Source organism: Motacilla alba, chromosome Z (assembly GCF_015832195.1).
Source record: "Motacilla alba alba isolate MOTALB_02 chromosome Z, Motacilla_alba_V1.0_pri, whole genome shotgun sequence".
NCBI classification, from domain to species: Eukaryota; Metazoa; Chordata; class Aves; order Passeriformes; family Motacillidae; genus Motacilla; species Motacilla alba.
Genome location: NC_052046.1, coordinates 16,467,706 through 16,490,423, shown reverse-complemented (window position 1 = coordinate 16,490,423; position 22,718 = coordinate 16,467,706). Strand labels below are relative to the sequence as shown.

General features: G+C 34.7%; 1 protein-coding gene across 1 annotated transcript in view; it reads right to left on the bottom strand.

Annotated features, from left to right (window-relative positions):
- Positions 1 to 1,655: 1,655 nt before the first annotated feature.
- Positions 1,656 to 22,718, bottom strand: part of NDUFS4 (NADH:ubiquinone oxidoreductase subunit S4) — a 47,906-nt gene continuing 26,843 nt past the window's right edge. Inside the window, exons 3-5 of the mRNA XM_038123535.1 lie at positions 9,665 to 9,837; positions 6,106 to 6,179; positions 1,656 to 1,864 (exon numbers count right to left, since the gene is read on the bottom strand). Coding sequence (XP_037979463.1) covers positions 1,761 to 1,864; positions 6,106 to 6,179; positions 9,665 to 9,837 — 351 coding nt within the window. The 3' untranslated portion in view covers positions 1,656 to 1,760. The remainder of the gene's footprint in view (positions 1,865 to 6,105; positions 6,180 to 9,664; positions 9,838 to 22,718) is intronic.

The window sequence follows — 22,718 nt, the reverse complement described above, 5'->3', positions numbered from 1 at the left end:
TCTTTCCAGGAGAAACAAAGAAATAAGAAACTGTGCTTTATGTGAAACTGGTTTTAGTTATGAGAAGTATAAATTAACAGACAGCAATTTCATGAATTAGGTGTCCAAAGATAATGTTAGGTATCTAACACTAATCAGTCAATTCCACGGATCATGTTATTTTAAACATTTTAAGCTGTGTCTCTGCTGCCTTAGATACTCGTGGATTTCTCACTGTGATAATCTGATAAAGCTTGAAGATCATTAAATTAAGAACTTGCCGCTCTTTACTTGGAGAAAGCAGAAGAAAAACACTCCAATGAATGGCTTTTGTTTTTACTGTCTTCTTAGTAAGATAAGCATATTAAGCTGAACTGGAATACAAAGAGATGCAGTATATTCTGGCCGTTAAGATTCCAGTTTGGTGCACTATGGCATTCCTGGAGGACTTCAGGCTCCACTGCAAAATACAGCATTCAAAATTCAATAGAAGATGAACTGAAATAACAGTTTTTGTCTGTGATAGGATAATAGCAACTTCATCCACCTGGTTGATTATAATGAAATTGGGTCAGAACCAATGCCTTACAGAAATGCTAGCCAGCATATAGGGAGCTGGTTAAAATTAAAAAAAGAATATGCACCATATAATAATAAAACCTGGGCAATACAAGATAGATTTTAAAGGAAAGAAGGCATAAAACTAACACAGCACTCACACTATTACTTAGGTCTAAGTGAAGAGAGCTGTTCCAACTTTATCTTTTGTAACAGCTGGGATAAAACTTTCAGTTGCATAGCAAAAAGGTGTACAACTCCCCCTTCATAATATGCTTTACTGATCATGTGCCAATGCCATAACTTATTAGGTTAATGCAAATAAAGCAACAGCCAAAGATATATAAGCAAAGATTTCAAACACAACATTATGCATTTTTAAAACTAATAATTTAATACCATTTAAGACAAATTGAGCTTACAATATATACTTGCTGTTAAGGCTGAGATGATATCACCACATCTCCTGTTAAGCAAGAGGAAACCTCAATTCAGATAAATGTGTAACCAGCAATAAAATACCCAGAACTGTAATTATGTAATTAGTATATGCTGATACTGTGTGAGGCACTCAAGTATTCTGACTTCATTTGTGAATGTTTAACTAGCTTAGTTTCACTTTTCAAGAACATCACAGAGAAACAACTACAATCTTTCAGACCAAACCTGCTCCATAAGCAAAACAAAACCCAGTGCTTTCTATTCCAGTCATGAATGCTTCTGGAATAATGACAGTATTAATTTCAGCAGAAAGGAGTTATATAATATACATTTATACAGAAGAGTCTTGAGTTATACCCATCCTTTGCTCTTCAACTGCCAACACTGTCTCGTATAGAAAGAAAAAAAAAACAGCTTTTATTGAAAGACTTTGTCTATGCAAAGCTTACTGAATTAAACTTCAGAAGTTTAAACAGGATAGTAGATATAAAATTACCATCAAAGATCAATCATAACCTCTAAAGTTGCAGCTGATTTCAAACATTCCTTTTGACAGGAATGTACAGCAAGTTTTTAGAAGTATGAATACTTCAAATCTCCTCTATTTATAGGGAAGTTTGCAACAGGTTCAATTGGAGACATGAAAACCATTTTAAATAGACATCACAAGATGCATCTGTAGTTTAAAGGTCAAATTTATTAGGAGATTAAGAGATGTATTATACATGGACTATAAATACAGCACAGCTGACTTTATTCCCAGTCACACAGCCAATGCCAACCTATTTTGTAGACACTCTTGTTCTTTTGTTCCAAGAAAAATTTGCACCATAAGACTTGGATTTAGGTTTTGGCATCTTCTTCTCTTCAACATCATAACTCCAGCCTAGAGGTTATGGGGTAATGGCAGGATGAGACAAGAAACAATGAGAATTATATTCTCAGCATACCATATACAGCAAATCCAACTTAAAGGTTTTAACTTTAATATTTTTTTTCAATGTGGGCACCCACTAATCTGTTCCTTTCTAGTTGACAACAGAGAACAATAAAATGCCATAAATGTGGCAAATGACCATTCTGTGAGATGGCAAGACCTGACCATACTACAGACCTCCATGCAAAAAGCCTTACAGTCATCAGTGAAAAAAGATTTGACTGTCCTGTAAGTTCATGGCTCCACAATTCCACAGCACACAGAAGCTGTGTAAGCTAAGGCTCTGTGTATGTTGGCACAGGAAATGAAGAAGGTAAGAAAACATATGCCATACAATAACATACAAAAGATCATTCTCAAAGGCTGGAAGACAATGGAGACCTTGGAAACTAATAAAAAAGAAGGATGGGAGGACCAAAAAAAACCAAAAAGCAAATTAAAAACTTCAACATTAGAAAGGAGTTTGAAGGACTTTAATACTTAACATTTTTTATAAGAACATAAAAAATTAGGAGTAAAAAGAAAAGGGAATGAAGTGATAGAAGACAAGTAAATTATGTGATAGTTAAGCAAGAGAAATGCTTAAAAATGTCAGAAAAGAGGAGGTGGAGACATTAGTGTTTATGTAAATCAAAATGCAAATTGATTGCAGCCTCCAGGTGCCTGGAAAGTTGCCAGGGCAGCACTCAGTATTCCAAAGTTTGGTCTCTTTAGCTGCAATATTTCACTCAAAGTTGAGATACTTCTATTGAAGCCAGAAGTGGTTAAATATGCAGTTTTAAGTGATACTTGTAAGACAGTACTTTTCTTGGTTTTAAAACTGAAAGTTGCAAGCCCTAAAATACTTAACATATATCTGAATTTTTATACTTAAGGTGCTCGCAGTAAACAGTCAAGATACAGCTACACATCAAAATATTCTGTAAGATACACAAGTTGTCACATCACTGCATCAATTCTGAGTATTCACAAATGTCACACAAACATTTTCTTCATGTTTATTATTATCAACCAGTGTTAATTTCCAAGTTAACTATTCTCTGTAAGAAACACTGAACAGAGACTTTAAAAACAAATTCTTTCCATCTATGAAAACACTGGGTTTTGCCTCCTGTTCTGATTAAAAAATATAAGCTTGAGTAAACAGCCAGAACTAGATCCAGACTTCAGTATTGCAACATTCAGCATTATAACACCTAACACTGAGACACTTGGCTGCTGGAATGGAATCTACAGCCCCAAGGTATTGCTTCATCTTTTTATAAACCAGATGGAGAGGGGCTGAGTGCCTCTAAAACAGATTTGCAACTGCCAGCACAATGACTTGCACTGCCACAGATAGCCAAAATGCATAAAGTCAGTTACATCTAACTAATGATTGCAAGAGGCCACCATTCGTGATTAGATTCCACACTTTGGAACAGACTCCTTCAGACCAGCATTTTGAGGTGTTCATGACAGAGAGCGGAGGTCACTTTTATTAAAACACCAGAATGCTGGCGGTAGTTACTCTTGCCCAGAGCCCTGCCACACAAGCTAAGTAGACAGAAAGCAGATTTCACCTTCTCTGGAAGAACACCCTCACCACCTGACTAAAGGTTATTGTGGAGTAAAAAACTCTCCATCCTTGTTACTTGTACATTTTTAAACAACTAGCTTCAGTGATTCAGACAGGACAAAAAAATCAGGTCAACAGTCAGAATTTTTCATTTCTTCCAGTTAAAAATGTTACCTCCTTGCCTAGAACTCAGACCAACCTCAGCTGTAATTTTGGACAGCAATGTCTTGTGTTACTGTATCCAGTGCTGCTACTTCAACACAAGAAAACACATCAGATGGGGCAGGCGGAAAGACATCTCCTTATCTCCTTAAGTTCTTAGGTGAGAAAGAACTCTTAAATTTACTAACTCTAGCAAAATAACCTGCAATATCTAGAATTTTCAGAATTACATTCCAGGTTCTTAAGGAATTCTGTCATGGAAAATTTGTATGGTTCATACAGGAGCAACTGAGAAAGGTAGTTATTCGTGTTCCTAGACTTATATATGTCTCAATACTATCTTGGTTATGAAGCTAACTTCCAGTGTAAATGTGTGCCTAAATTTCTAATGTCTTTTAAAAAGCAGAACTAAATAATGTAAAATTTGTATTTCTAGCTACACATGATATTGAAGCTATCACTACAGAAAATACTATGCACATATCCTACACATAAATAGAAAATGAAATTAAAAGTTAGGTAAGCCAGTATCTACAGAAAAGTACAGTGCATCTCACTTATGGTAAAATTAAGAGTGCAAGCTAAGTGAATATTGAACTACTAATATTAACACCAAGTCACAGCCTTAGTTTAGTTGGTTTCATACACAATGGAGTAATTTCTAACTCAGTGAAGGCATAAACTTTCTACACTGAACAAATGCATTTTACTTAGTCTCTCTGAAGAGACAAAATATAACATCTACAAAGAGATGACATAAGCAGGTCATTAATTTTTTCTCCTGTACGCTGAATTGTTCAAGAAATAACATGAACAATACAAAAGCACAAATGCCAAACTCTCCCAAATTTCATTTGTTCATAAAACAGTAAAATACACTAATAAATTTACATAGATTATCCAATGCAAATGTGATCCTATTAATTTCTTAGCTAACAGAACCTATTTTTCAATAAAATCAGTACTACTAAGCAAAAAAAAATTCCATTTAAAGAGGAACAGACAAATTAGATTCTACCTTTTACTATTAAAAAGAACAAGTAAATTGAACATTAAATGTTTTAGTTTCTTAGATGTACAGGTTAATGGACTTACCATGTTTGTGATACATAGTATCAACCTCTAACAACTTTGCATAATTTGGTCTAACCTAGGAACTTTACTATTTACCCAAGACTAAATATAGTTGAAAGCTTCAAAATACAGGGAAGACTTCTGAAGAACCTTACATTTCACATGCATTCTTCCTGGCTTTATCTCAATGTAATTAATCATCTTCACATCCATAAGGACTAAGCATCAAGCTTAACTTTTTAAGGAAAATTGAGTTGATTTAAAAGAAGAAAAAAAGAAAAAGAAAAGAGAGTGGCAAAAAAATTATGCTAACACTAAAACAGACTGCTGAATACTCAAAAGGCTGAGATTATGGGTACTGTTTGTAGTACCATCATTCTGTCAAGAAACACAAGCCTAAGTAAGTTTACAGATACATTCCCTGTGATATAACATTGCCTTAATAATTATTAAGTAATTATACTGGCTTTTCTACTGTCTTTTTCACAAATAAGAATAATCACCAAATGTATGTGTTTAGACTCTAACACCGGGCAGAGTTAGGCATAACATCCTGAATCTACAGGTTCCTCATGGGGAGCAGTGAGGGGACGTACTGATCTGATCACTCTGGTGACCAGTGACAGGACCCAAAGAATAGAATGAAACTGCTTCTGGGGAAGTCCAGACTCAACAACAGGAAAACCTTGTTCACTGAGAGTGTGGTCATGGGAACAGGCTCCCCAGGGAAGTGACCAGGACACAAAGTTTCTCAGAGCTCAGCATCTGGGTGATGCTTTCAGTCACATGGTTTGCTTTTAGGTAGTCATGAGAGGAGCAATGAGTTGGACTTGACGATCCTCTTGGGTTTCTTTTACAATAAATCTATGCTGCAATATAGCCAAAAATTAAGTCCAACATGCTTACTTGGTAGTCATTTAATTTTGGTTTTTTGATTATCAAACATTCACAGGAACTTTGACAGTTTTCCTTAGTAAGAACTGAGATGCTTATGTTAAACCTTCAGGCAAAGATCACACCACCATGCAGCTGGAACACCACACCTGGGATACACCTGAAGCATTAACTTTCCTCCAAAACCTGAGCAAGGTCTGATTCAGCTCTCATTTAAAACAGACACAGTTGCAAAAGAATTTTAACATTAATATTACATTTTAATAAAAATAATGGCTAAAAAACCTTTCTAGAGAGTGGAAAGTCTAAATTTGATGCCTTCAGCACCCCTGGAAATATCCCTCCTTCCCATTTTCCTCCTCTCCATGTAAAACACTAGTCTACCAACTCTGCAGAACAGAGGGAAGGTACTTTATCCTATACTTATTCTGTTGTTGATACTTTGAGATTAAGATTCCTATGGAAGGATGAACCTCTCATAGCCCATACATACAATACGTACCATTTTTTTCAGCAAAAGCAATGGCATCTTCTTTAGTAGAGAAAGTAAGAACCATGTTGGATAAAGGATCAGCTCTGTAAGTAACCAGATGACAATTTTTAGGCATATTGGAAATAGAAAAAAATTGTATCTGTATCTCAAATGTGAAATCAAATGCTGCATTACACAGCTCACAGCAGTATGCCAACTCATAAAACCATTCAACAGACTTCTAAAAATTATTTTCAGGGTCAACACTTACCTTCTGCAAGGTATTGTTTTACTCTTTCAGTGTGTTAGACTTCCCTCACAGCTACTTGCGAAAATTAACTGGGTTGTTAGACACACATGTCCAATCACTTGCTGAGGTTATAGTAAGTGCTCTGTAAGACTCTTTAATGTAAATCTGCAAAATCCCTTTCTTTTTGTACGATCAGGAGGTCTAAGGTAATTCTGAACATTTCAAGGAGACCAAGTGTCTGTAAAATAGCTAGGCAAAGAATAATCTTGGACAGAAAAGTACAGAATACTGAAGTGAGTAGAGAAGGAATTAACCAGAAACTGAAAAGTACATTAAAAATATTGAGAGCTCTGCTTTAGTTGAGGTCACATGAACCCCACAATTCATTCCTACATAGCAAGCAGATTGCAGGCCACAAATGAAAATGAAGCTCCAAAATGCAAACTGCTAGCTAACTAATTACATAGTGGTTAGTTTTAGATGACCAGCTATTCCTCAACTGCATGAATGAAGTACCATAAAGGTTTCTGAAACAAATTAAATTCTCAGTAAAAATACAAAATTGCCTTATTTGTTCCTATAAAAGCCCAATTTAAGAACAACAACTAAGAATGAAAAAAAAAAAAAAGAAAGAAGAGTTCTAACTCTTAAAGAAATTAGATACTGGTTGTAGCAACACAAAGACAGATAAAACCTCCCTGCGACAACACTGCCTATGAGCCTGGGAGACAACTGGAAAGACAAGACCAAATTGCAACAAACTATTGAGGGAGCTGCCTCTCAAATGTTCTCTCTTTGAAGCTAGAAGGATAAATGAAGAGAAAAGACTGAAGATACACTGAACTCTCTACAATAAAGGGCAAAGCCTGTGACTGGAGAAGGGGGAGGGGAAAAGGGGGAATCTTGCTTCCAGCAAAGACAACAGTGTAATTTTATCTGATGTACACATGGAAAAATGGAGTTCACTATATATCCAATATATTCCCTAATAAAAAAAATCAGAAACAAATAAACAAAAACACACAACAAACAAACAAACAAACAAAAAACCCCGGATAAAGACAGAAATTACCCTTTTGCAAGCCACTGTGGTAGGCTCTCTTAAAGATATTTAAAGATTTCTCTTATAACATCAGCTAAGAGAATTAAGAACTAAGAACCACTTGATGACGTGACTAGTGGAGAATCAAGTGGCCCGAATACACTGCAATATTGTGACAACTTCTGCTTATCGTTATTCTCTTCCATAACTGGGGTTGGAAAAATCTTTTCGACACTGCTAAAAAGGAACAAAGAAGCTTTAGTCTGAAGTGTGATGAGGCACCAGTGCCCGTTCAGAACTGCAAATATGGCAAAAGCCTTCCAGGACAGAGGCAGCTGGGAAATGAGAATTGTGCAGAAAGTATTAGTTCTGTTTAATGTGCAATCACCTTACATTCAATCTAAATAGATTTCTGATTTATTACCATAAATGAGCTATCTGTGTGAGAAAACTGGATTTCAGGATGTCCAGCGTGATGTCCTGATAGTGTCAGCAGCACCAGTGTTGCAGAATTTCTTATGTCTACCCCCAATTGTCCTATCAAGCACTGAAAATTAGGATTCCATGTTTTCTTCTCCTATGAGATCTCATACATCAAAAACTTCGCACTTTCAACATTTCTTTGTTTACAGCTTTATATTAAGAGTTGTACCCAAGAAATGTATTTAGGCATTCTTGCAATGAAACCTCCCAATTACAAAAAAAAACATGCCATGGGTCCGTTTTACTTAGATCTGTAACTGGATAATTTTCACTGAAAAAAAGCCCAAACAGACAAGAAACAACAAGTGCAAAAAAATTCCAGCCCCAAATAAGACTGCAAAATGACAGAAATATAGGAAAGACCTACAGGTCTTTCCAATATATTAATGTATATCAAGTTCAGAGAAAAAAGGGCTTTAATATGTAGACCCCAGAGAGCTTTTACCCACTAATCCCATTACATTATTCAAAAGTAAATGGAAAACTGTCTAAGAAAGGGTCTTTGCAGAAATTAAATCTCAAGAGAAGAAACTCTTCTTAAGGATTTTTGGGTGTGGAATGGTAACACCAGAGTGTACACCAACAGTTTTTACAAGCATGCCTTAAAAATGAATGGATACAAACTAATTTACAAAATCTTTAACCTACTAGCATTGATTCTCAATGAAGCACTTTTTATCCTACCTGGAGTCTGCTTACCCATGAGAAATTCTTTTTCCTACCCCAAAATAAAAACATATGTAGGGCCTTCTCAAATTTTTATGAGAAATCAATGCAACAGGAAGACTTAATTTCAGAGTTACTTTGAACTAAATTTCTGGACACAATTATGTTATATATATAAAAAAATAATTTCTGTGACTGGATTTATAATGTTAATACATCTCAAAAGATGTATCCTGAAATTATTTCACGTTTAAGGTTTTACAGTTTTTTTCAAAAAATTTTGTGTTCTTTGATGGTAAGTGCTAATATGACAGCAGCCAGATACTTTCAGTACACATTGCACTCTTTCTGAAGCTTGAAAAATGATCTCTAGTGGTTGATTTTGGTTTATGTCTAATAATTGGCTATTCTGAATATATCTCAAAGGAGACTGCTCCAAATCAAAACTACAATATTGTCAGAGGAATTGCTGGTATACTTCTCAGAGTCTACAGGAATTCTAAACACACTGTGAAATGTAGGTATTGTATTCATATGAAGAAAGAATATAATTAAAAATTAGATGCATACAAGTTGTAATTACATTTCCAAAATACAGTACATTTAGCTAAGAGTAGTACCTTTCTGGATTTTTTGTGTATTTAAAAGATTTTAATGCTAATACTGACAATACTTTAACAAACAGAGTAGTATTTTAAATAGCTGGGCTTCTTGTGGGTTTTTTATTAGTTATGACTCCTCATTAGGAGTCATTAGATCCTCAGGATTAAAAAATTCTGGAAATATTGTTATTTTTGTTTAAAAGATGCAACCGAGAGCTGAGAATGACTTACTACTTTATGTACCCAATGAACTCCTGGTCCTGATGCTGCCACACAGTAACATCACCTTTGTGATGGTGTACTCATTGTAATGTGTGGTTGTTAACATCTTTTTTTGAACTCTTCCAGAAGATGTTGTGAGCTTTAAAAATCTGCTTTTAAACTTAGCAGATCATAAATCCTACAACAAACAAACCCAACCACTTACTGTAAGTACTGTTATAATACAATCAGATATACAGGTAGGAATATTAAATATTTCAAATTTAATTACTAGTGAGAGCCAAATATAGAAGAAAAGTATTGTCAAATTCAGTAAGTACTCACGTAGATGCCCAGCCCATTAAAGGGTTCTCCCAGCGCTCCCTGTTATCAAATTCCATCTTCCATTTCTTTGTATTGTTAGCTCCTGACTGCATTGCATTACGTGCTGGAACAAAAATGTGAACTTTTCTGGTTTTGATGTGCTCATCTGGAACACCAGTTAAAGTAGTGATATCCTAAAAGAGACATAATGTGACTTGTTAAAAAAGGGTTCATAAAAGACTTGAAACTAATACTGCTTATGCTTTTTACATAAGTTCATCCTTTGTTTTTAAAGTTACAAAAGCTGAAAAAAATTAGAAAAATAAATTATATTTTCAGCTGAACACAACCAACTAAAGGTGATACATGTTAGGGCTACTATAATTCTGCTTCCCCTGGCTGAGTTAGATTTTGCTTGGATCAGTTACCTGAACTTGCTCATCTCCCATCTACAAAACAGCTACAGCCAGAGGAGGGACAGGACATTTCCCCCCATCCTTCTCTGTCCACAGCTGCAAAGTCAGGTCTGCTTCAACTTGCACCAGCTAAAGTAAATGCGGTAAAGTGCAAATGTTTTATGCCTTCAGGAAAATATTAGAGTGCTGACTGGAACACTGACAAATTCCAAAATATGAACAGGCCTATTCACCAAAATACTTGCCAGCCAAGCACATGCTACAGTGTAAGTGTTTCCCTTGGGCTTAACTCTGTATATTGTTAAGAGACACCAACACCTATGGTGACTCAAGAAGCTATCCTTAGCATGAAGGAAGAGGCAGAAGGTAGTATCTTTTGCACAATATGCTACTGATTGTTTGAGACTGCAGAGAAGGTGCTCTTATCAGCTCATATCTTTCTAGCCATTAGTTATTAAATGAAGTTGACCCCCTTATCATGTTTCAAGTTATGACTCAGTATTTGACAGTCAGCTCTTCTGCTGACGTTCAAGATCAACAGAGGGATATCTGATGCTGGTAACATTCTCCAGTACATTTGTGAAGGACAAAATTATTTAGGAGATTCCAACCTTCAAAGACAAAAAAGATTTGTAACATTGTATATAATCAACAGTAGGATGCCCTCCTCTACTAGGGAGGGATAAGCCTTCAAAATAAACCTAACAAAGATAAATTCTTCATACCAGCCTAAAAATATTAACTGACTTTAACAAAGCACAAGATAGGGAAAAACCTCACAAGAATCGCTGTGAAAAATTACCCTCAGCAACATCTGATATAATTAAAGTGAATACTTTTGCTAAAAACTAAACAGTAATTATGCAAAATTAACCTGTCAGTTCACCCTAGTAAAGACTGAAATCAAACATCAAATCCATCTCTAAGGAGGTTAAACTACTCCTGTTCCTCACATACTTCAAAGGCCAGTGGGAGCTCCTCGGTCTCCTTCTCCACTCCCCTCCCTCCAGGAACAAGTAGTAAACTGGTCAAAGTCCAGACAACTGAAGCAAAACTTTGGGCATACTGAACTCATCTTGACAGTATTGCCATGACTTGAACGAAGTGAGAACTTTAAATAGAACACTGTCGTTTTACATAAATGTACCAACTAACTTTATGGGATTTTCCTTTGTGGCAAACTCGAAACTTCCTGATGCAGTCATCAGATCATCCTTTGAAAAGCAGCAGCTCTCATTTCAATTTACAAAAATTTCAAATTTTTGTAAAATTTTGTTTTACAAAATTTAGGAGATCAATCCCTTAATGGAAAGGAAGAAGTTTAAAGCATTTGACTTGCATTTACAATTAGGACAGCAGTGGCAACAAACAAGCATCCAAACTAGCTTTCCAACTTCTGACATTTCTACCCAAACTACCACAAAAAAACTGTTGAAGTATCTTAACAATTCCATTATAAATGCTTTCATTAGGACCTAGTCATTTTAATATGAGTCTAGCAGTGATATGAAAGAGAAGCAGTACCAGCTACTGGAATGTTGCAACACCTATGTAAAAATACCTTCTGACAGACTGGCACTTCTCACTGCTGAAGCTTAAACTGCAGCTTAGGAAGGAATGTACTTATTTTTTTTAATTTGAATTGGAAAAGTGTTTTGTTTAACAAAAAGAAGTTTTCACCTGCAGTAAAGTTTGGTGGGGATTCAATGTTTCAGCTCGCTTATTTATACAAATAAGTTGAAACATTAGCCTTTATTTCTGTATTTAACAAACATGAAAAAATGTAGTAATTTTCAAAAAAAAATTTTTTTCTGCTTTTTAACAATATGGTATGTGCAAAAGTGCTGGGGTTGTTATCATCAAATACTTTCAGACATGTAAACTTCAAAATAGCCCAAAAGTATTCTTTTTTTTTACTATCATTACTCTCAGCAACTCCTAAGTCCATTTTGAATTTTATTCTTCAGTTTTAAAAGTTTTTGAATTCCTCCAGAATAATCTGGACCTATTAAAATAAAGATACTAAATTATATTATTGACATAAGCTATTTTCTCTTTTGAAGACTTAACACACGAAGATCATAAAAATGTTACACAGTGCATACAGAACACAATCTAAAAAGAGGGTTAAAATCAGCAAATGCTATATTTGTGAGATTACCATGGTAAAGAAATGCCTAGACTTGTTTATCTGGATGAAAGTAAAACGAAAACTCCAGACATGCCCTTCAAGCCATGTTTTTCGGGCACTCAGGTGGCTCTAAATCAAGGTAATTTCACTAATAATATAGGATTAATCCCATAAAAATATTTTCAAACTGAAAATTAACCTGCCTGCTTTCCAAAACTGAAATATCTACATGGTGTTGCTAGCTCTCCATACTTACATTCATTATATCTAGAGTTTCCATGCCTTCTAGCAATCATTTATTGATATCTTCCCCATTTTAAAAGCTGGCAATTGAACAGACAGTTGTTAGGACAATGAGTTTCTGGTTGCTGAAGCTCAAGTTGTCCTGACATAAAATCACTGATTTTTGCTTGCTGTAGACATGTAAGGTACTGTAGCATAGCTGAGCTGTTGCCAAAGATATGGAATAAAAAGGCTTGGCATCTATCACATACTTGACACCTAAAGAGCACAGAAGCTCTAAGATTCCTATTCCCTGTAGGCGCACTCTTAGTCTAGACAAACTGATTTCTCACAGTTTTAAAATGCATTACAACACTCTATTGTGATCATTTCATCCACAGAGCTCCAGCTAGTGACAGAAGAACCTGTCCTTTAAGCGACATTTCAATGGGCTAAAGCTCCCGCTCCAAGATGCCATTAAAACAATATAATACTTGAAAAGAACTATGCTGCATTGGGTTGAACTCTTAGCTGGGTCTTCAGCGCTTTGTTCTGAGTTTAAGTTCTCATTGAAACTACCTGTGAACCAACTTTCCAAAACAAAGATATTTTTGACAGCTGGTTTCACATTAGTATCTTTTTTTTTAAAGTGTTCCTTAATTTTGCAGTATTAGCAATTTAAGATACCAGTGAGGTGTTCAGCATTCAAAATCTTAAAGAAATTAGATGACATTATAAAAGACTTGAGAACTGAACTGTACAGGTTTACTAAAAATTAATAAGCCTCTTTCACATTTTTAAAATAGGCTGCCACCTTAAAGGTGTATTCTTACACTCTATTTTTCTTAACATATATGTTACTTGAATAGTAAATTCTGATTTTTTTTTTGTTTGTTACTCAAGAAAATTTTAATACTAATTTTGAAGCATTTTGTCTCTTTTTAGAATAAGCTCAAAGGGACAAACCCCTTTCTTAAACAGCAGAAAATAAAATTTCTTAAAAACATAGGGGTTTTTTTATTACAACTTACATTACTTAAGAATGTTTTTCACGGTGGAAAGCCTGCTAAAGCTGTTCTAGAAAGGGTAGTAACAGACAAATGAGCTATGCAGCAGTAAGAAAAATTGATTCATAGAGGCAGTATCAATGAAAGCACTATTCAGCATGAAGATGACTTTTAAAGGAAAAGAGAATTTCCTTCTTGTAAGTACTCCACTAATAGCAGAAATTCCAAAGGGGACAAGAAATGGAACTCTCTAATTAAAGGAGAGAGACAAAATGATTGAAAGTAGCTCTGAAAACAAATGGTTTTGAATAGATGGGTCAGGTGTACATAAAGGTGTTATGTTTCTTCTATGGCATTCCTTCACTGTGAAGACAGAAACTGTACATAACTACCATTAACTACCTACAGTTTAGCACTCCCCCTTTTTTTTTCCTTTTTTTTTTTTTTTTTTTTAATAAAGGAAACAGGGAACAAGCAATGGGAAGTTGATGTCAAAACACAGAAAAACCTCCCAGCAAGCTTCCAGCAACCACCCAGGATTTAGAGTCTTGCTAGCCGCTCTCTTTTCAATACCAGAATTTCACACATTTCAATGACCATTATGACTTCAAAGAATCAAATTTTCATCATTGTCCGTCATCTGCCGGTTGATTTGTATAAAGCAGTTCTTCTGCATGCATTCCAGACAAAGGACTCCTTACTTTCGTGGCTATATATCAAGTTTAAAAGTTCTATTTGTGACAGTTGCGTCTGTGGTAAATTAGGGTAACACTGAAGGAGTGCAGCTGCTCTGCAGGAACCTCCTTTTTGGCATCATTTCACTTAAATAAAAACTGAATAATTAGCTTCTGCCTTTATTAAACCACAAAAATGCCACTGGCCTTAGCAATTACTTCCGGTTGCCCCACCTACTTAACCTCAATCGTTTTACACTTGTTAGAATGGAAAGTAGAAGTTTTCTGTACTTTATAAGAGTTTACAACAGCTTGCTCTCTTCCCCACCTCCAACATGTTTTACCAGACTAACTACGCAAAGTTTTGCTATAAATCCATGTTGCAATACGCTTTATTTAGAAAGCACAGAACATCTTGCATAATACCCACAAAGTAGCTGCTGTGAAAAAAGTTTTTTATTTAATGTTCTCAGCTGCTTAAATGTATGTCAGGATCAGAACATTTATGTTTCTGCATTTCAATACAATATTTTTGAAGGAAAGGCAAGATAACAGAATCTGCTATGTAAACTGCAAATGGAAAAATGGAGCAGAATGAACTAAACATGGTCAGACAACATTTATCTAACAGCTACAAACAAAACAAGAGGAAAAAGCATATTTGCCCTTAGGAAACTTTCTATCACACAGGATACAGTTTTCTTTCAGACTTTACAATCATTTTGCATTATCACAGTAAATGATGAACAAGATGGTATTACTCATAACATATTCTCCCACGTAGCCATCCTGCAGAATGATTAATAAAGAAGCTGAAAAAAGCACCCAAAGAGCTGTATTTTTAAAAAGAAAACCCAATACTGTAAACAGGAAACAGAATTTGATAATAACAAAGATTTCATGAAAGCTTCCATTTAAAGAAAATATATTTTCACAAGCAGTTTTGTAAAAAACTACAAAGAAACTCAAAATGCAGAAAAGTAGGTCTAACAGAAGCAGAAACCATCACATTACTGGAATCAAGCAAAGTCCACCATAATACTTTTTAGATTGCTGACTGCCATTATGCAAAAGGAGCATCAGCCTACAAAACAAGCACTGGTAGCTTCAGCATTTCTATCCATCAGTTTGTACTTCTCAGCTGAGGCAATACTATAGCAACCATGATGTCTAAGCATTCACTGCAGTTGCAAAAACTCCTTGAGAACTTCCCTGTTGTCCTGCTCTAATGGCTCACTACACTTTCCCAGTATTTTACGTGCTTAATATTATTCTATACTCGCTGGTATAAGATACTACAAATAAAATGGCATAATACATTCCAAACACCATTAAACCAGCATCTCTTTGAATCTGTGATTTGAGAAAAACACTAGAAAAGAGCACAAGGGACAGCAAATGGGAATAAAGACTGGAACATCACAAAAATAAGTAGAAAACGTCCTTCTCACCCACCCTCCTTTCACGTCTTTAAAACACTTCACTTGAAGCTTGCAATGCATCCCCAAATTTTCTAGTCACATCCTCTCCAAAAGTCACAGAAAACTGTTATTTATAAAAGTGATTACTGGCAAGTTATGGGAAAAGCTGCTGAGTTGTGCTTTTGTTAGTTTAAACTAAAACACTGAAAAGAAAAACAAAAATCTATGATTTGCACTTCTCAGTACCCTCACAAGACTCAAAATTGAGAGGCATTTTTCTTGACACACTTGCAAAAAATACCAACCATTTAGTCTGCATTCTGATAGATGAGTAAACAACATTTTACAAATTTAAAAATGAAACAGCTGAAACACCTAAGTCTCACTTTCAGCACAGACAGATTATTTCTTATTCAGTATCATTTTTCTGCCAAGAAAAAATTCCAAGAAACAAAAATCTATTTTTTATTAATAATATATTTTTTTCCTGTAACAGTATGTCTTACCTGTGTAGATGTTGTCTGGATATAAAAAGATGTTAAAAAGAAAGGAAATCAAATAGCTGGGTTTACACTTTGGTTTCTCTATATATCTATATTAAGAAAATCATTATTAAACAGAGAAAGAATAGAGGGGCAGTCAAGGGCATAGAGCATATTTCATAAAAATAGATGTTGCTACTAGCACTCAAATGAGAATTCAGTGTAGATGCGATGTTCTTCAAACTGACAAAATGACAAACAGCATGATTATCTTGAACAAGATGGAAAAAAGTCTGAATTACAGAAGATCTTGCAAATTACTTTTTATTTTAACCCAACAATATTTAGAGAAAGTATATTTTCTAGTACTCATCCAAACCACATGTAAGCAAATCTTTTGCTTGCGCACACAGACAAGTGGCTAGGTCTTTTTCTGAGGCCTTTTAAAAATACAGTTTTCTACAGCGCAAGGATTTCAAGCACTCTACTAGAAATTCACAATGCTCAGATTAAAAAACAGGCAAGAAAATCAATTAGTGAAGAATAAGACTACAGCCACATTTTTATATGACGGACTTTCAAATCAAAGAAGAGGAAGTCCTAGTTTACCTGCATTTAGAAAAAGAAAGAGGGTAACCAAACAATTGAAACAATCTGACTTATCTTAGAATAATTTACATTATGGTAACACTTCCCTGCTGTACTACCATAAGCAACTGCTCTTACAGACACTATTACTCAGTGGAAAACAAGAGAACAGGCAGGAAAAGCTTTGAAAGAGAGCAGACAGTACTAGCAGATAAACACTACCTAGGACAAAGAATTTTGTACCTATTCTCCCAGTTAGTTCAATTTTGTATATACTATTAAATAAATAGCATATTGTAGTTTACTTGCAGTTCAGTGATGACATGTTTTTCAAACATAATTTATTCAGTTTGAAGTATTTATAATACAATCCTAGAATAAGTCACAGTAAAGCAGATTGTCTTGCAAAGCTAAACACAGTATTTCAATAATATCTTGGTGAATTATTCATTACTGATGATTAAATGCAATTTTGATCATGGACACCAAGAGCCTTAACCAGCAGTTCAGGATGAGGTCTTCATATCTGACGTGAAAGCCAAAATTCAGGCTACTGTTGTGCATTGGAAATATTTCTGTATTTTTCATGTGTTTCTGATGCCATTTTCATAAAGTACTTACCTTCAACATTCACTAAAAGTTAAGTGTATCTTACAAAATAAACCATAAGTATATGAATTAAATGAATTTTTTAAGGTTACTGTTTTTTCAGGAATAAGAAAATTAAAAATATGATCTACTTTATGCCCATCTGAAAACCTTACAACGCTTCCTCTGAAGTATCAATTAAGAAAATCTCCAATAAGGCCTCAGTAGAGTTCCCAAATTCAGGTACCACTTGTTTCATAATCTTCATAAGCTTTCGGAAAGGGTTTCAATTGATGTTAAATATGTGACTCTTTCTCAAAGCTCCCTTATTCACTGAAGCTGCAAAAGACCCAAGGGAGCAAAAGATTCAGAGCCTGCAGGGAATTACAAAATTACTTACACACAGGTAGTGGAATTGCTGTTGTGAGGCAGGAACACCTTGGTCAATTCCAAATCTAACCTGGACAGCAAATATTCTAAGGTCTGAGCTACTGAGCACCCATTTGGATGTACAGTAACATCTTAGGAATTGACAACTCTGGTAAGATTTTTTATGATAAAATAATAAGAAAGACTGTCACTACAGTGTATGAAATATTAATTGTGAATTCAGTTCTAACTAACTAAGGTCCTTTAACTAACTATGTCCAAGGGTTGGAAGCTAGAGCAAAGAATACTAAAATTTAAATCTCATTGTCATGCATTTTCTAGTGTTCTTTTCACCTCACAACTACCAATTAATTAATTCCCTATTGAATGGTAGCTATGGAGCAGCATTTAAGGTTTAAAAATTAGCAAACTATTTAGGCTTCTGTTTATTAAGATAAAGGTACTCATCAAAGGTAAGGGTAAAAAAAAGGCAAAAAGTAGTTTTTAAAGTTTAGCTTGACAGTTCTGTCACACTACTTTATTGTCTGCTACTAAGAAGAGTATCAAGAATTTAAACCAATGCCTGCCTTAATTGTGATGCATATTCTCTATTCTTCACAACTCCTTTCCAGAGAAAATTATTTCTGTAACAGATCTTTGCCCATACAGTTACAAGTGGTGTGAGATAGAGAAAAACAGAAGCAAATCCCCAATCAAGAAATGCAAATTTAGGGCAAAATCCCTGTTAGTGCATGCTTTTTAGAAGAAGAAAAGTTGCACTTCAGAAACTACAAGGAAATCAGACCTGTTAAAAGCTGCCCCTTACCCTAATGCAGGATGTAATGCTTCTGTGTAATATGCATGCACTTTAAGAAGTTGAAAGGAAGTGCTAAATAGTGTACATAATTTCCATACACAGCAGGTAGTGAAGCAAGAAAAGAACTGACACAGTTACCCTCATTAAAGAGATGCACAATAGAGAACTGTTATGCAGTGTTAGCATATTGAGGGTCTATGCATCAGGGATGTTGCGGCTATTAACAGCTTAAATGTTCACTGCATTTTGTTAATTAGTGCATATAGCTTTTAAACCTTAACTGTGTTTTAGAAGGTTTTTTTCTAACAGTAGCATAGCCATTACTTCCTGGTGGGGATGGAGAGAGTTGATGGGGCTTCAACTGTTTCAATGTTATCAATAAAATACACTTTATTACCATTGGAGAAAATGGGTTTCTTTACATTTATCTATATAGCTAGTTAAAATTGATGGTTTCAAAAATCCCTCTCTAAAAACGCTGAATTGTAACTAGAACATATTAGTATTACTTTGCAACTGGTTTTAGCTAGTTACCTCTATAAGTCCATTTCTGTATTTAGTGCTTTGGCCTTTACAGGCCTGGCCTTTACTTACAGGACAGAAATCATGGTCTTATACTTTCTAATAAAATAGAGAGAAATCCATGATCAAAGAAAATCAACTTGATACACCAATGTTTCCTTTTACTTTTGTATTGCGGAATCAAAGCAAAGTACCATGTACAATTGTGTTCATTAAATGGTGATAAAAAGTAAGAATTTGTTCAACTTCTGACTCAACAGATGCAGAATTAGTTGACTCAAAAATGCTTTCAAATAGAGTCAAAAACAAAACAACAAAAATGTGGTCCCAAGAGAAAATATAAACCAGAAGAATAAAAAAATAAAGTATTAGTGCAAGCTACAATATTGATCTTAAAACAGCTTCTGCCTGGTTAATATAATACTTAGTAAGAACTTCAAATACATGATTTATACAGATTATGTTTGCCTACATAGGAAAACAGTTACTTATTTTCATACATGAATTTATGTGCACACCCAGAAAATGAACTGATAAGTAAAATCAACAACTTCTGCAGAAATTTTAATCTAAACTACTACCAGTCATAATTTTTCAGAACTATCTGGAACATTTTTAAAACATCTTTTAAAAAATACTGTCTTTGGTATGTCTTACTAGCATTTTGTAGAAATTCCTAATAGCTCAACTTCTTATCACCTGTAAACCAAGTTTTCAGGATAATGGGTAATAGTATAAAAATTATTTTCCCATTAGCAAAGACTTTCTTTTGCTTTAAACTTAGAGTAGACGTGAGTATTCCAAAAAGTATATATAAGAGACTAAGCAATTTCCCTACAGTGTGTGTTTCACAGCACAAGAACTAAACGGCATACTAAAACTCTGGTTCTGAACATCAGATGCTTTCTCCATGGCTCATGTCTCCACTTAATACAGATTAACTTTGCCAGTTTGAGAAAAGACATATGAAAGTACTTCAAAGATACCTCACAAATATGCCATCAAGAATTTGAAAAACATTTGATTCCATCACTGATGATATGAGTAGAATCAGAAAGCACTGAAGAAGCCCCAGGCACTCTTGCAGCATGGCCAAGATGTTCAAGGATTCCCATGAAATTACCAGGCTTTCCACACAAGGAAAGCTTTTCCCTTCTGACTTGATAAAATGATTCAGCTAGAACTTCATGACTAGAACCAGCTTTCATGTCTGTACAAGGAACTTTCTTAGGATTTGTGGTTTTCTAGCCTTTCTTAGGCTAGGATTTGTAATTCTACAACTTAGTACTACAGAAATGCAGAAAGACCCACTTAAATGCACAGAAAAACTAGCAATGTACAGGGAATTTATTCCCTATTCCTGGCAACACAAGAAGAATTCATATCATCTACAGTAATGTTCCATAACATGGGATACTAACTTAGGTGTTTTAGAAAAGGTTCAGATAATGGAGCTGTTTTATGAGAACATTGACATACCCTCCTTCAAAAACAAAAACTATTTAACAAAACAGCTCCAAAAATGAAGTTACTTCTTACTCCTGTTGATTACTTCATTGTATCAATGACTTACTTCTATTCTTTCTAGCAGATTAGAAACATGGTTTGCGTATTTAGACTTCCAATGCCAAGTAGGTGTTTAGATGCTGAATAACCCTTTGGAATCCAAACTAAACACAACACAATGATGCTTCTATAATTTGCTCTGGGCAGTCATCACAGCAAACTCTTCAAAAGCATTATTCTTTCACAGGAAATAAAATAATATGTAATGAAATGTTAAAAAAAACCAAACCTGCACACTTTTCAAAAAACCATACTTTGACCAAGTGTTTTACATTGAAGCCTTGAAATTTTTGCACAATAATGCTGTATGAAGGAAGCCCAGACAAAACAGACACTCAGAAGGGTTGTGTAACTTTTATCACAAACACTCCTCCTTCCAACAGCCAGCAGAGAGAGCACTGCTATGTACCAAAAGAAAAGACTCTCAAACCAAAGAAATACAAATCCTTTACCCCAGCCTAAACCCAAAACAAACCTACATAGGGATGAGAGGGAAATTGCCCTCATGGATACAACGATCCTGTCACTTTATACAGGGTTCTGAGCTACCTGCAAAATGTGGCTTCTTAAACTGAACACCAGAAGTACCTTCAACTGAATTTTAGTAAAAAAGCAATATTTACTGCTCTTAGATAAAGATGATGGCAATTTCTACTTGGACTGTCAGAGTTATAGAAAGCTTCTTTATCACAGGGAGTAACTTGTTGCCTACAGACATTCTTACAGAAAGCACTTTATCATGCAGATGGGTTTTCTAAACCACTGCAAGCCTCATCGAACTACAGCTGCTTACAAAAACAAGTTGTAGCAAATAATACAGACTAAATTGAGCTAGGATATTCCAACTAAGAAGGGATTTAATTGCCAAACAGCAAAATATAATAAATAAGCAGTATTGAAGGTATGTACGTAACTAGACAAACTGGTAACTACACCTGACCTTGTACTGTAATTAAGCCCAAATGTAACTATCAACCATAACTATAAAGAAGAATATGTTTAATTATTTCAATTAGAAACAAACAAAAAATAATGTTTAGAAACAAATATATACTCTGGCAGACCAGAATGGTGTACATGAACTAAGAAAGGTTATCAGCATCTCCAGAGTCAGTAACCTTTCAAATACTACGTTTCACTTAATCTGCTTTTTTAAGATAAAGAAGGTTTTTTCTCCCCAAAGTAGTATTTCTTAGTGTTCACTGGGTATGGGGAGAGTAGGCAAGGTATAACAGAGAAATAGAAAAATAACTTTTTAATCTATTACGTTTTGCAGCAAAAATGCAGTTTCACACATAAACTATCAGTGATTGCAGAGGAAGGGCCTTTAAACATTTAACCCTATGCAAGACCACTCTTAAATTAGACAGTTTCATTAATGTAGATGTGTATTTTTACTTCCCAATGGTCTTTTGAATATTTCACTTTTATTGAAATAATTGAAGTTTGAAATAGTTCTAGAATATAGTTTTATATTTTAATCAGCCTCTAGCATCTTTCAAACACAGAGCATTTAAACACAGAATTGCAGATGACCAAAGGCAAACAAAACACTTTTAAAAATCTTGAATCTCAAGTACAACACAGTTCAAATAAGCTGATCAGCTGCTTACTTGACACAACCATGATCAGAGAAAGTACTTCTCCAAATCACAGGCTTCATATGCAAAGCCCCTCTGTGTAAAACTAGAAACTGTTTCTCAAAACATTTTTGCAAAGTAAAGGATGGAAAAAAAATCTTCATTAGCCAAATTTTACATAACAGCTTTATTATTTTTTATTCATTTTCTTCTATTCTGAAGCAAAATGCAAGCTGCTGATCTAATTTAGAGAAAAGAAATAAATAGAAGGAAAACAAGTCATGAGAGGAAAATTTGAGGGTAGGGGGAGGGAACAAATAAGTCTAAACCCCCAAAGAAATTTGAATATGACAAGTTCTTATCAGAGCTATTCATACAAAGTACAGAAAAACGTGTAAGTCAGATTCCTCATCTACAGACCAACACTGTCCTGAATCGAATCCTTTATGGTAGTCACTTGAATAAAAATTAGAGTGGATTAAATGAAAGATTATTGCAAATTCTTTTATTCCATTAAGGTAATTCAGGAACAGCTTCAATTCACCATTAAGGAATTAACCCACAATGGGTTAACAGCATTTTGAAAACCTAAACGCAGAATATCCACTATATCCTTATTGTTTAACACTGTGGTAATGCTTGGAGAATTCTTGGCTGAAATAGTAGTTTCAATAAAAGAAAATCTAGTAAGC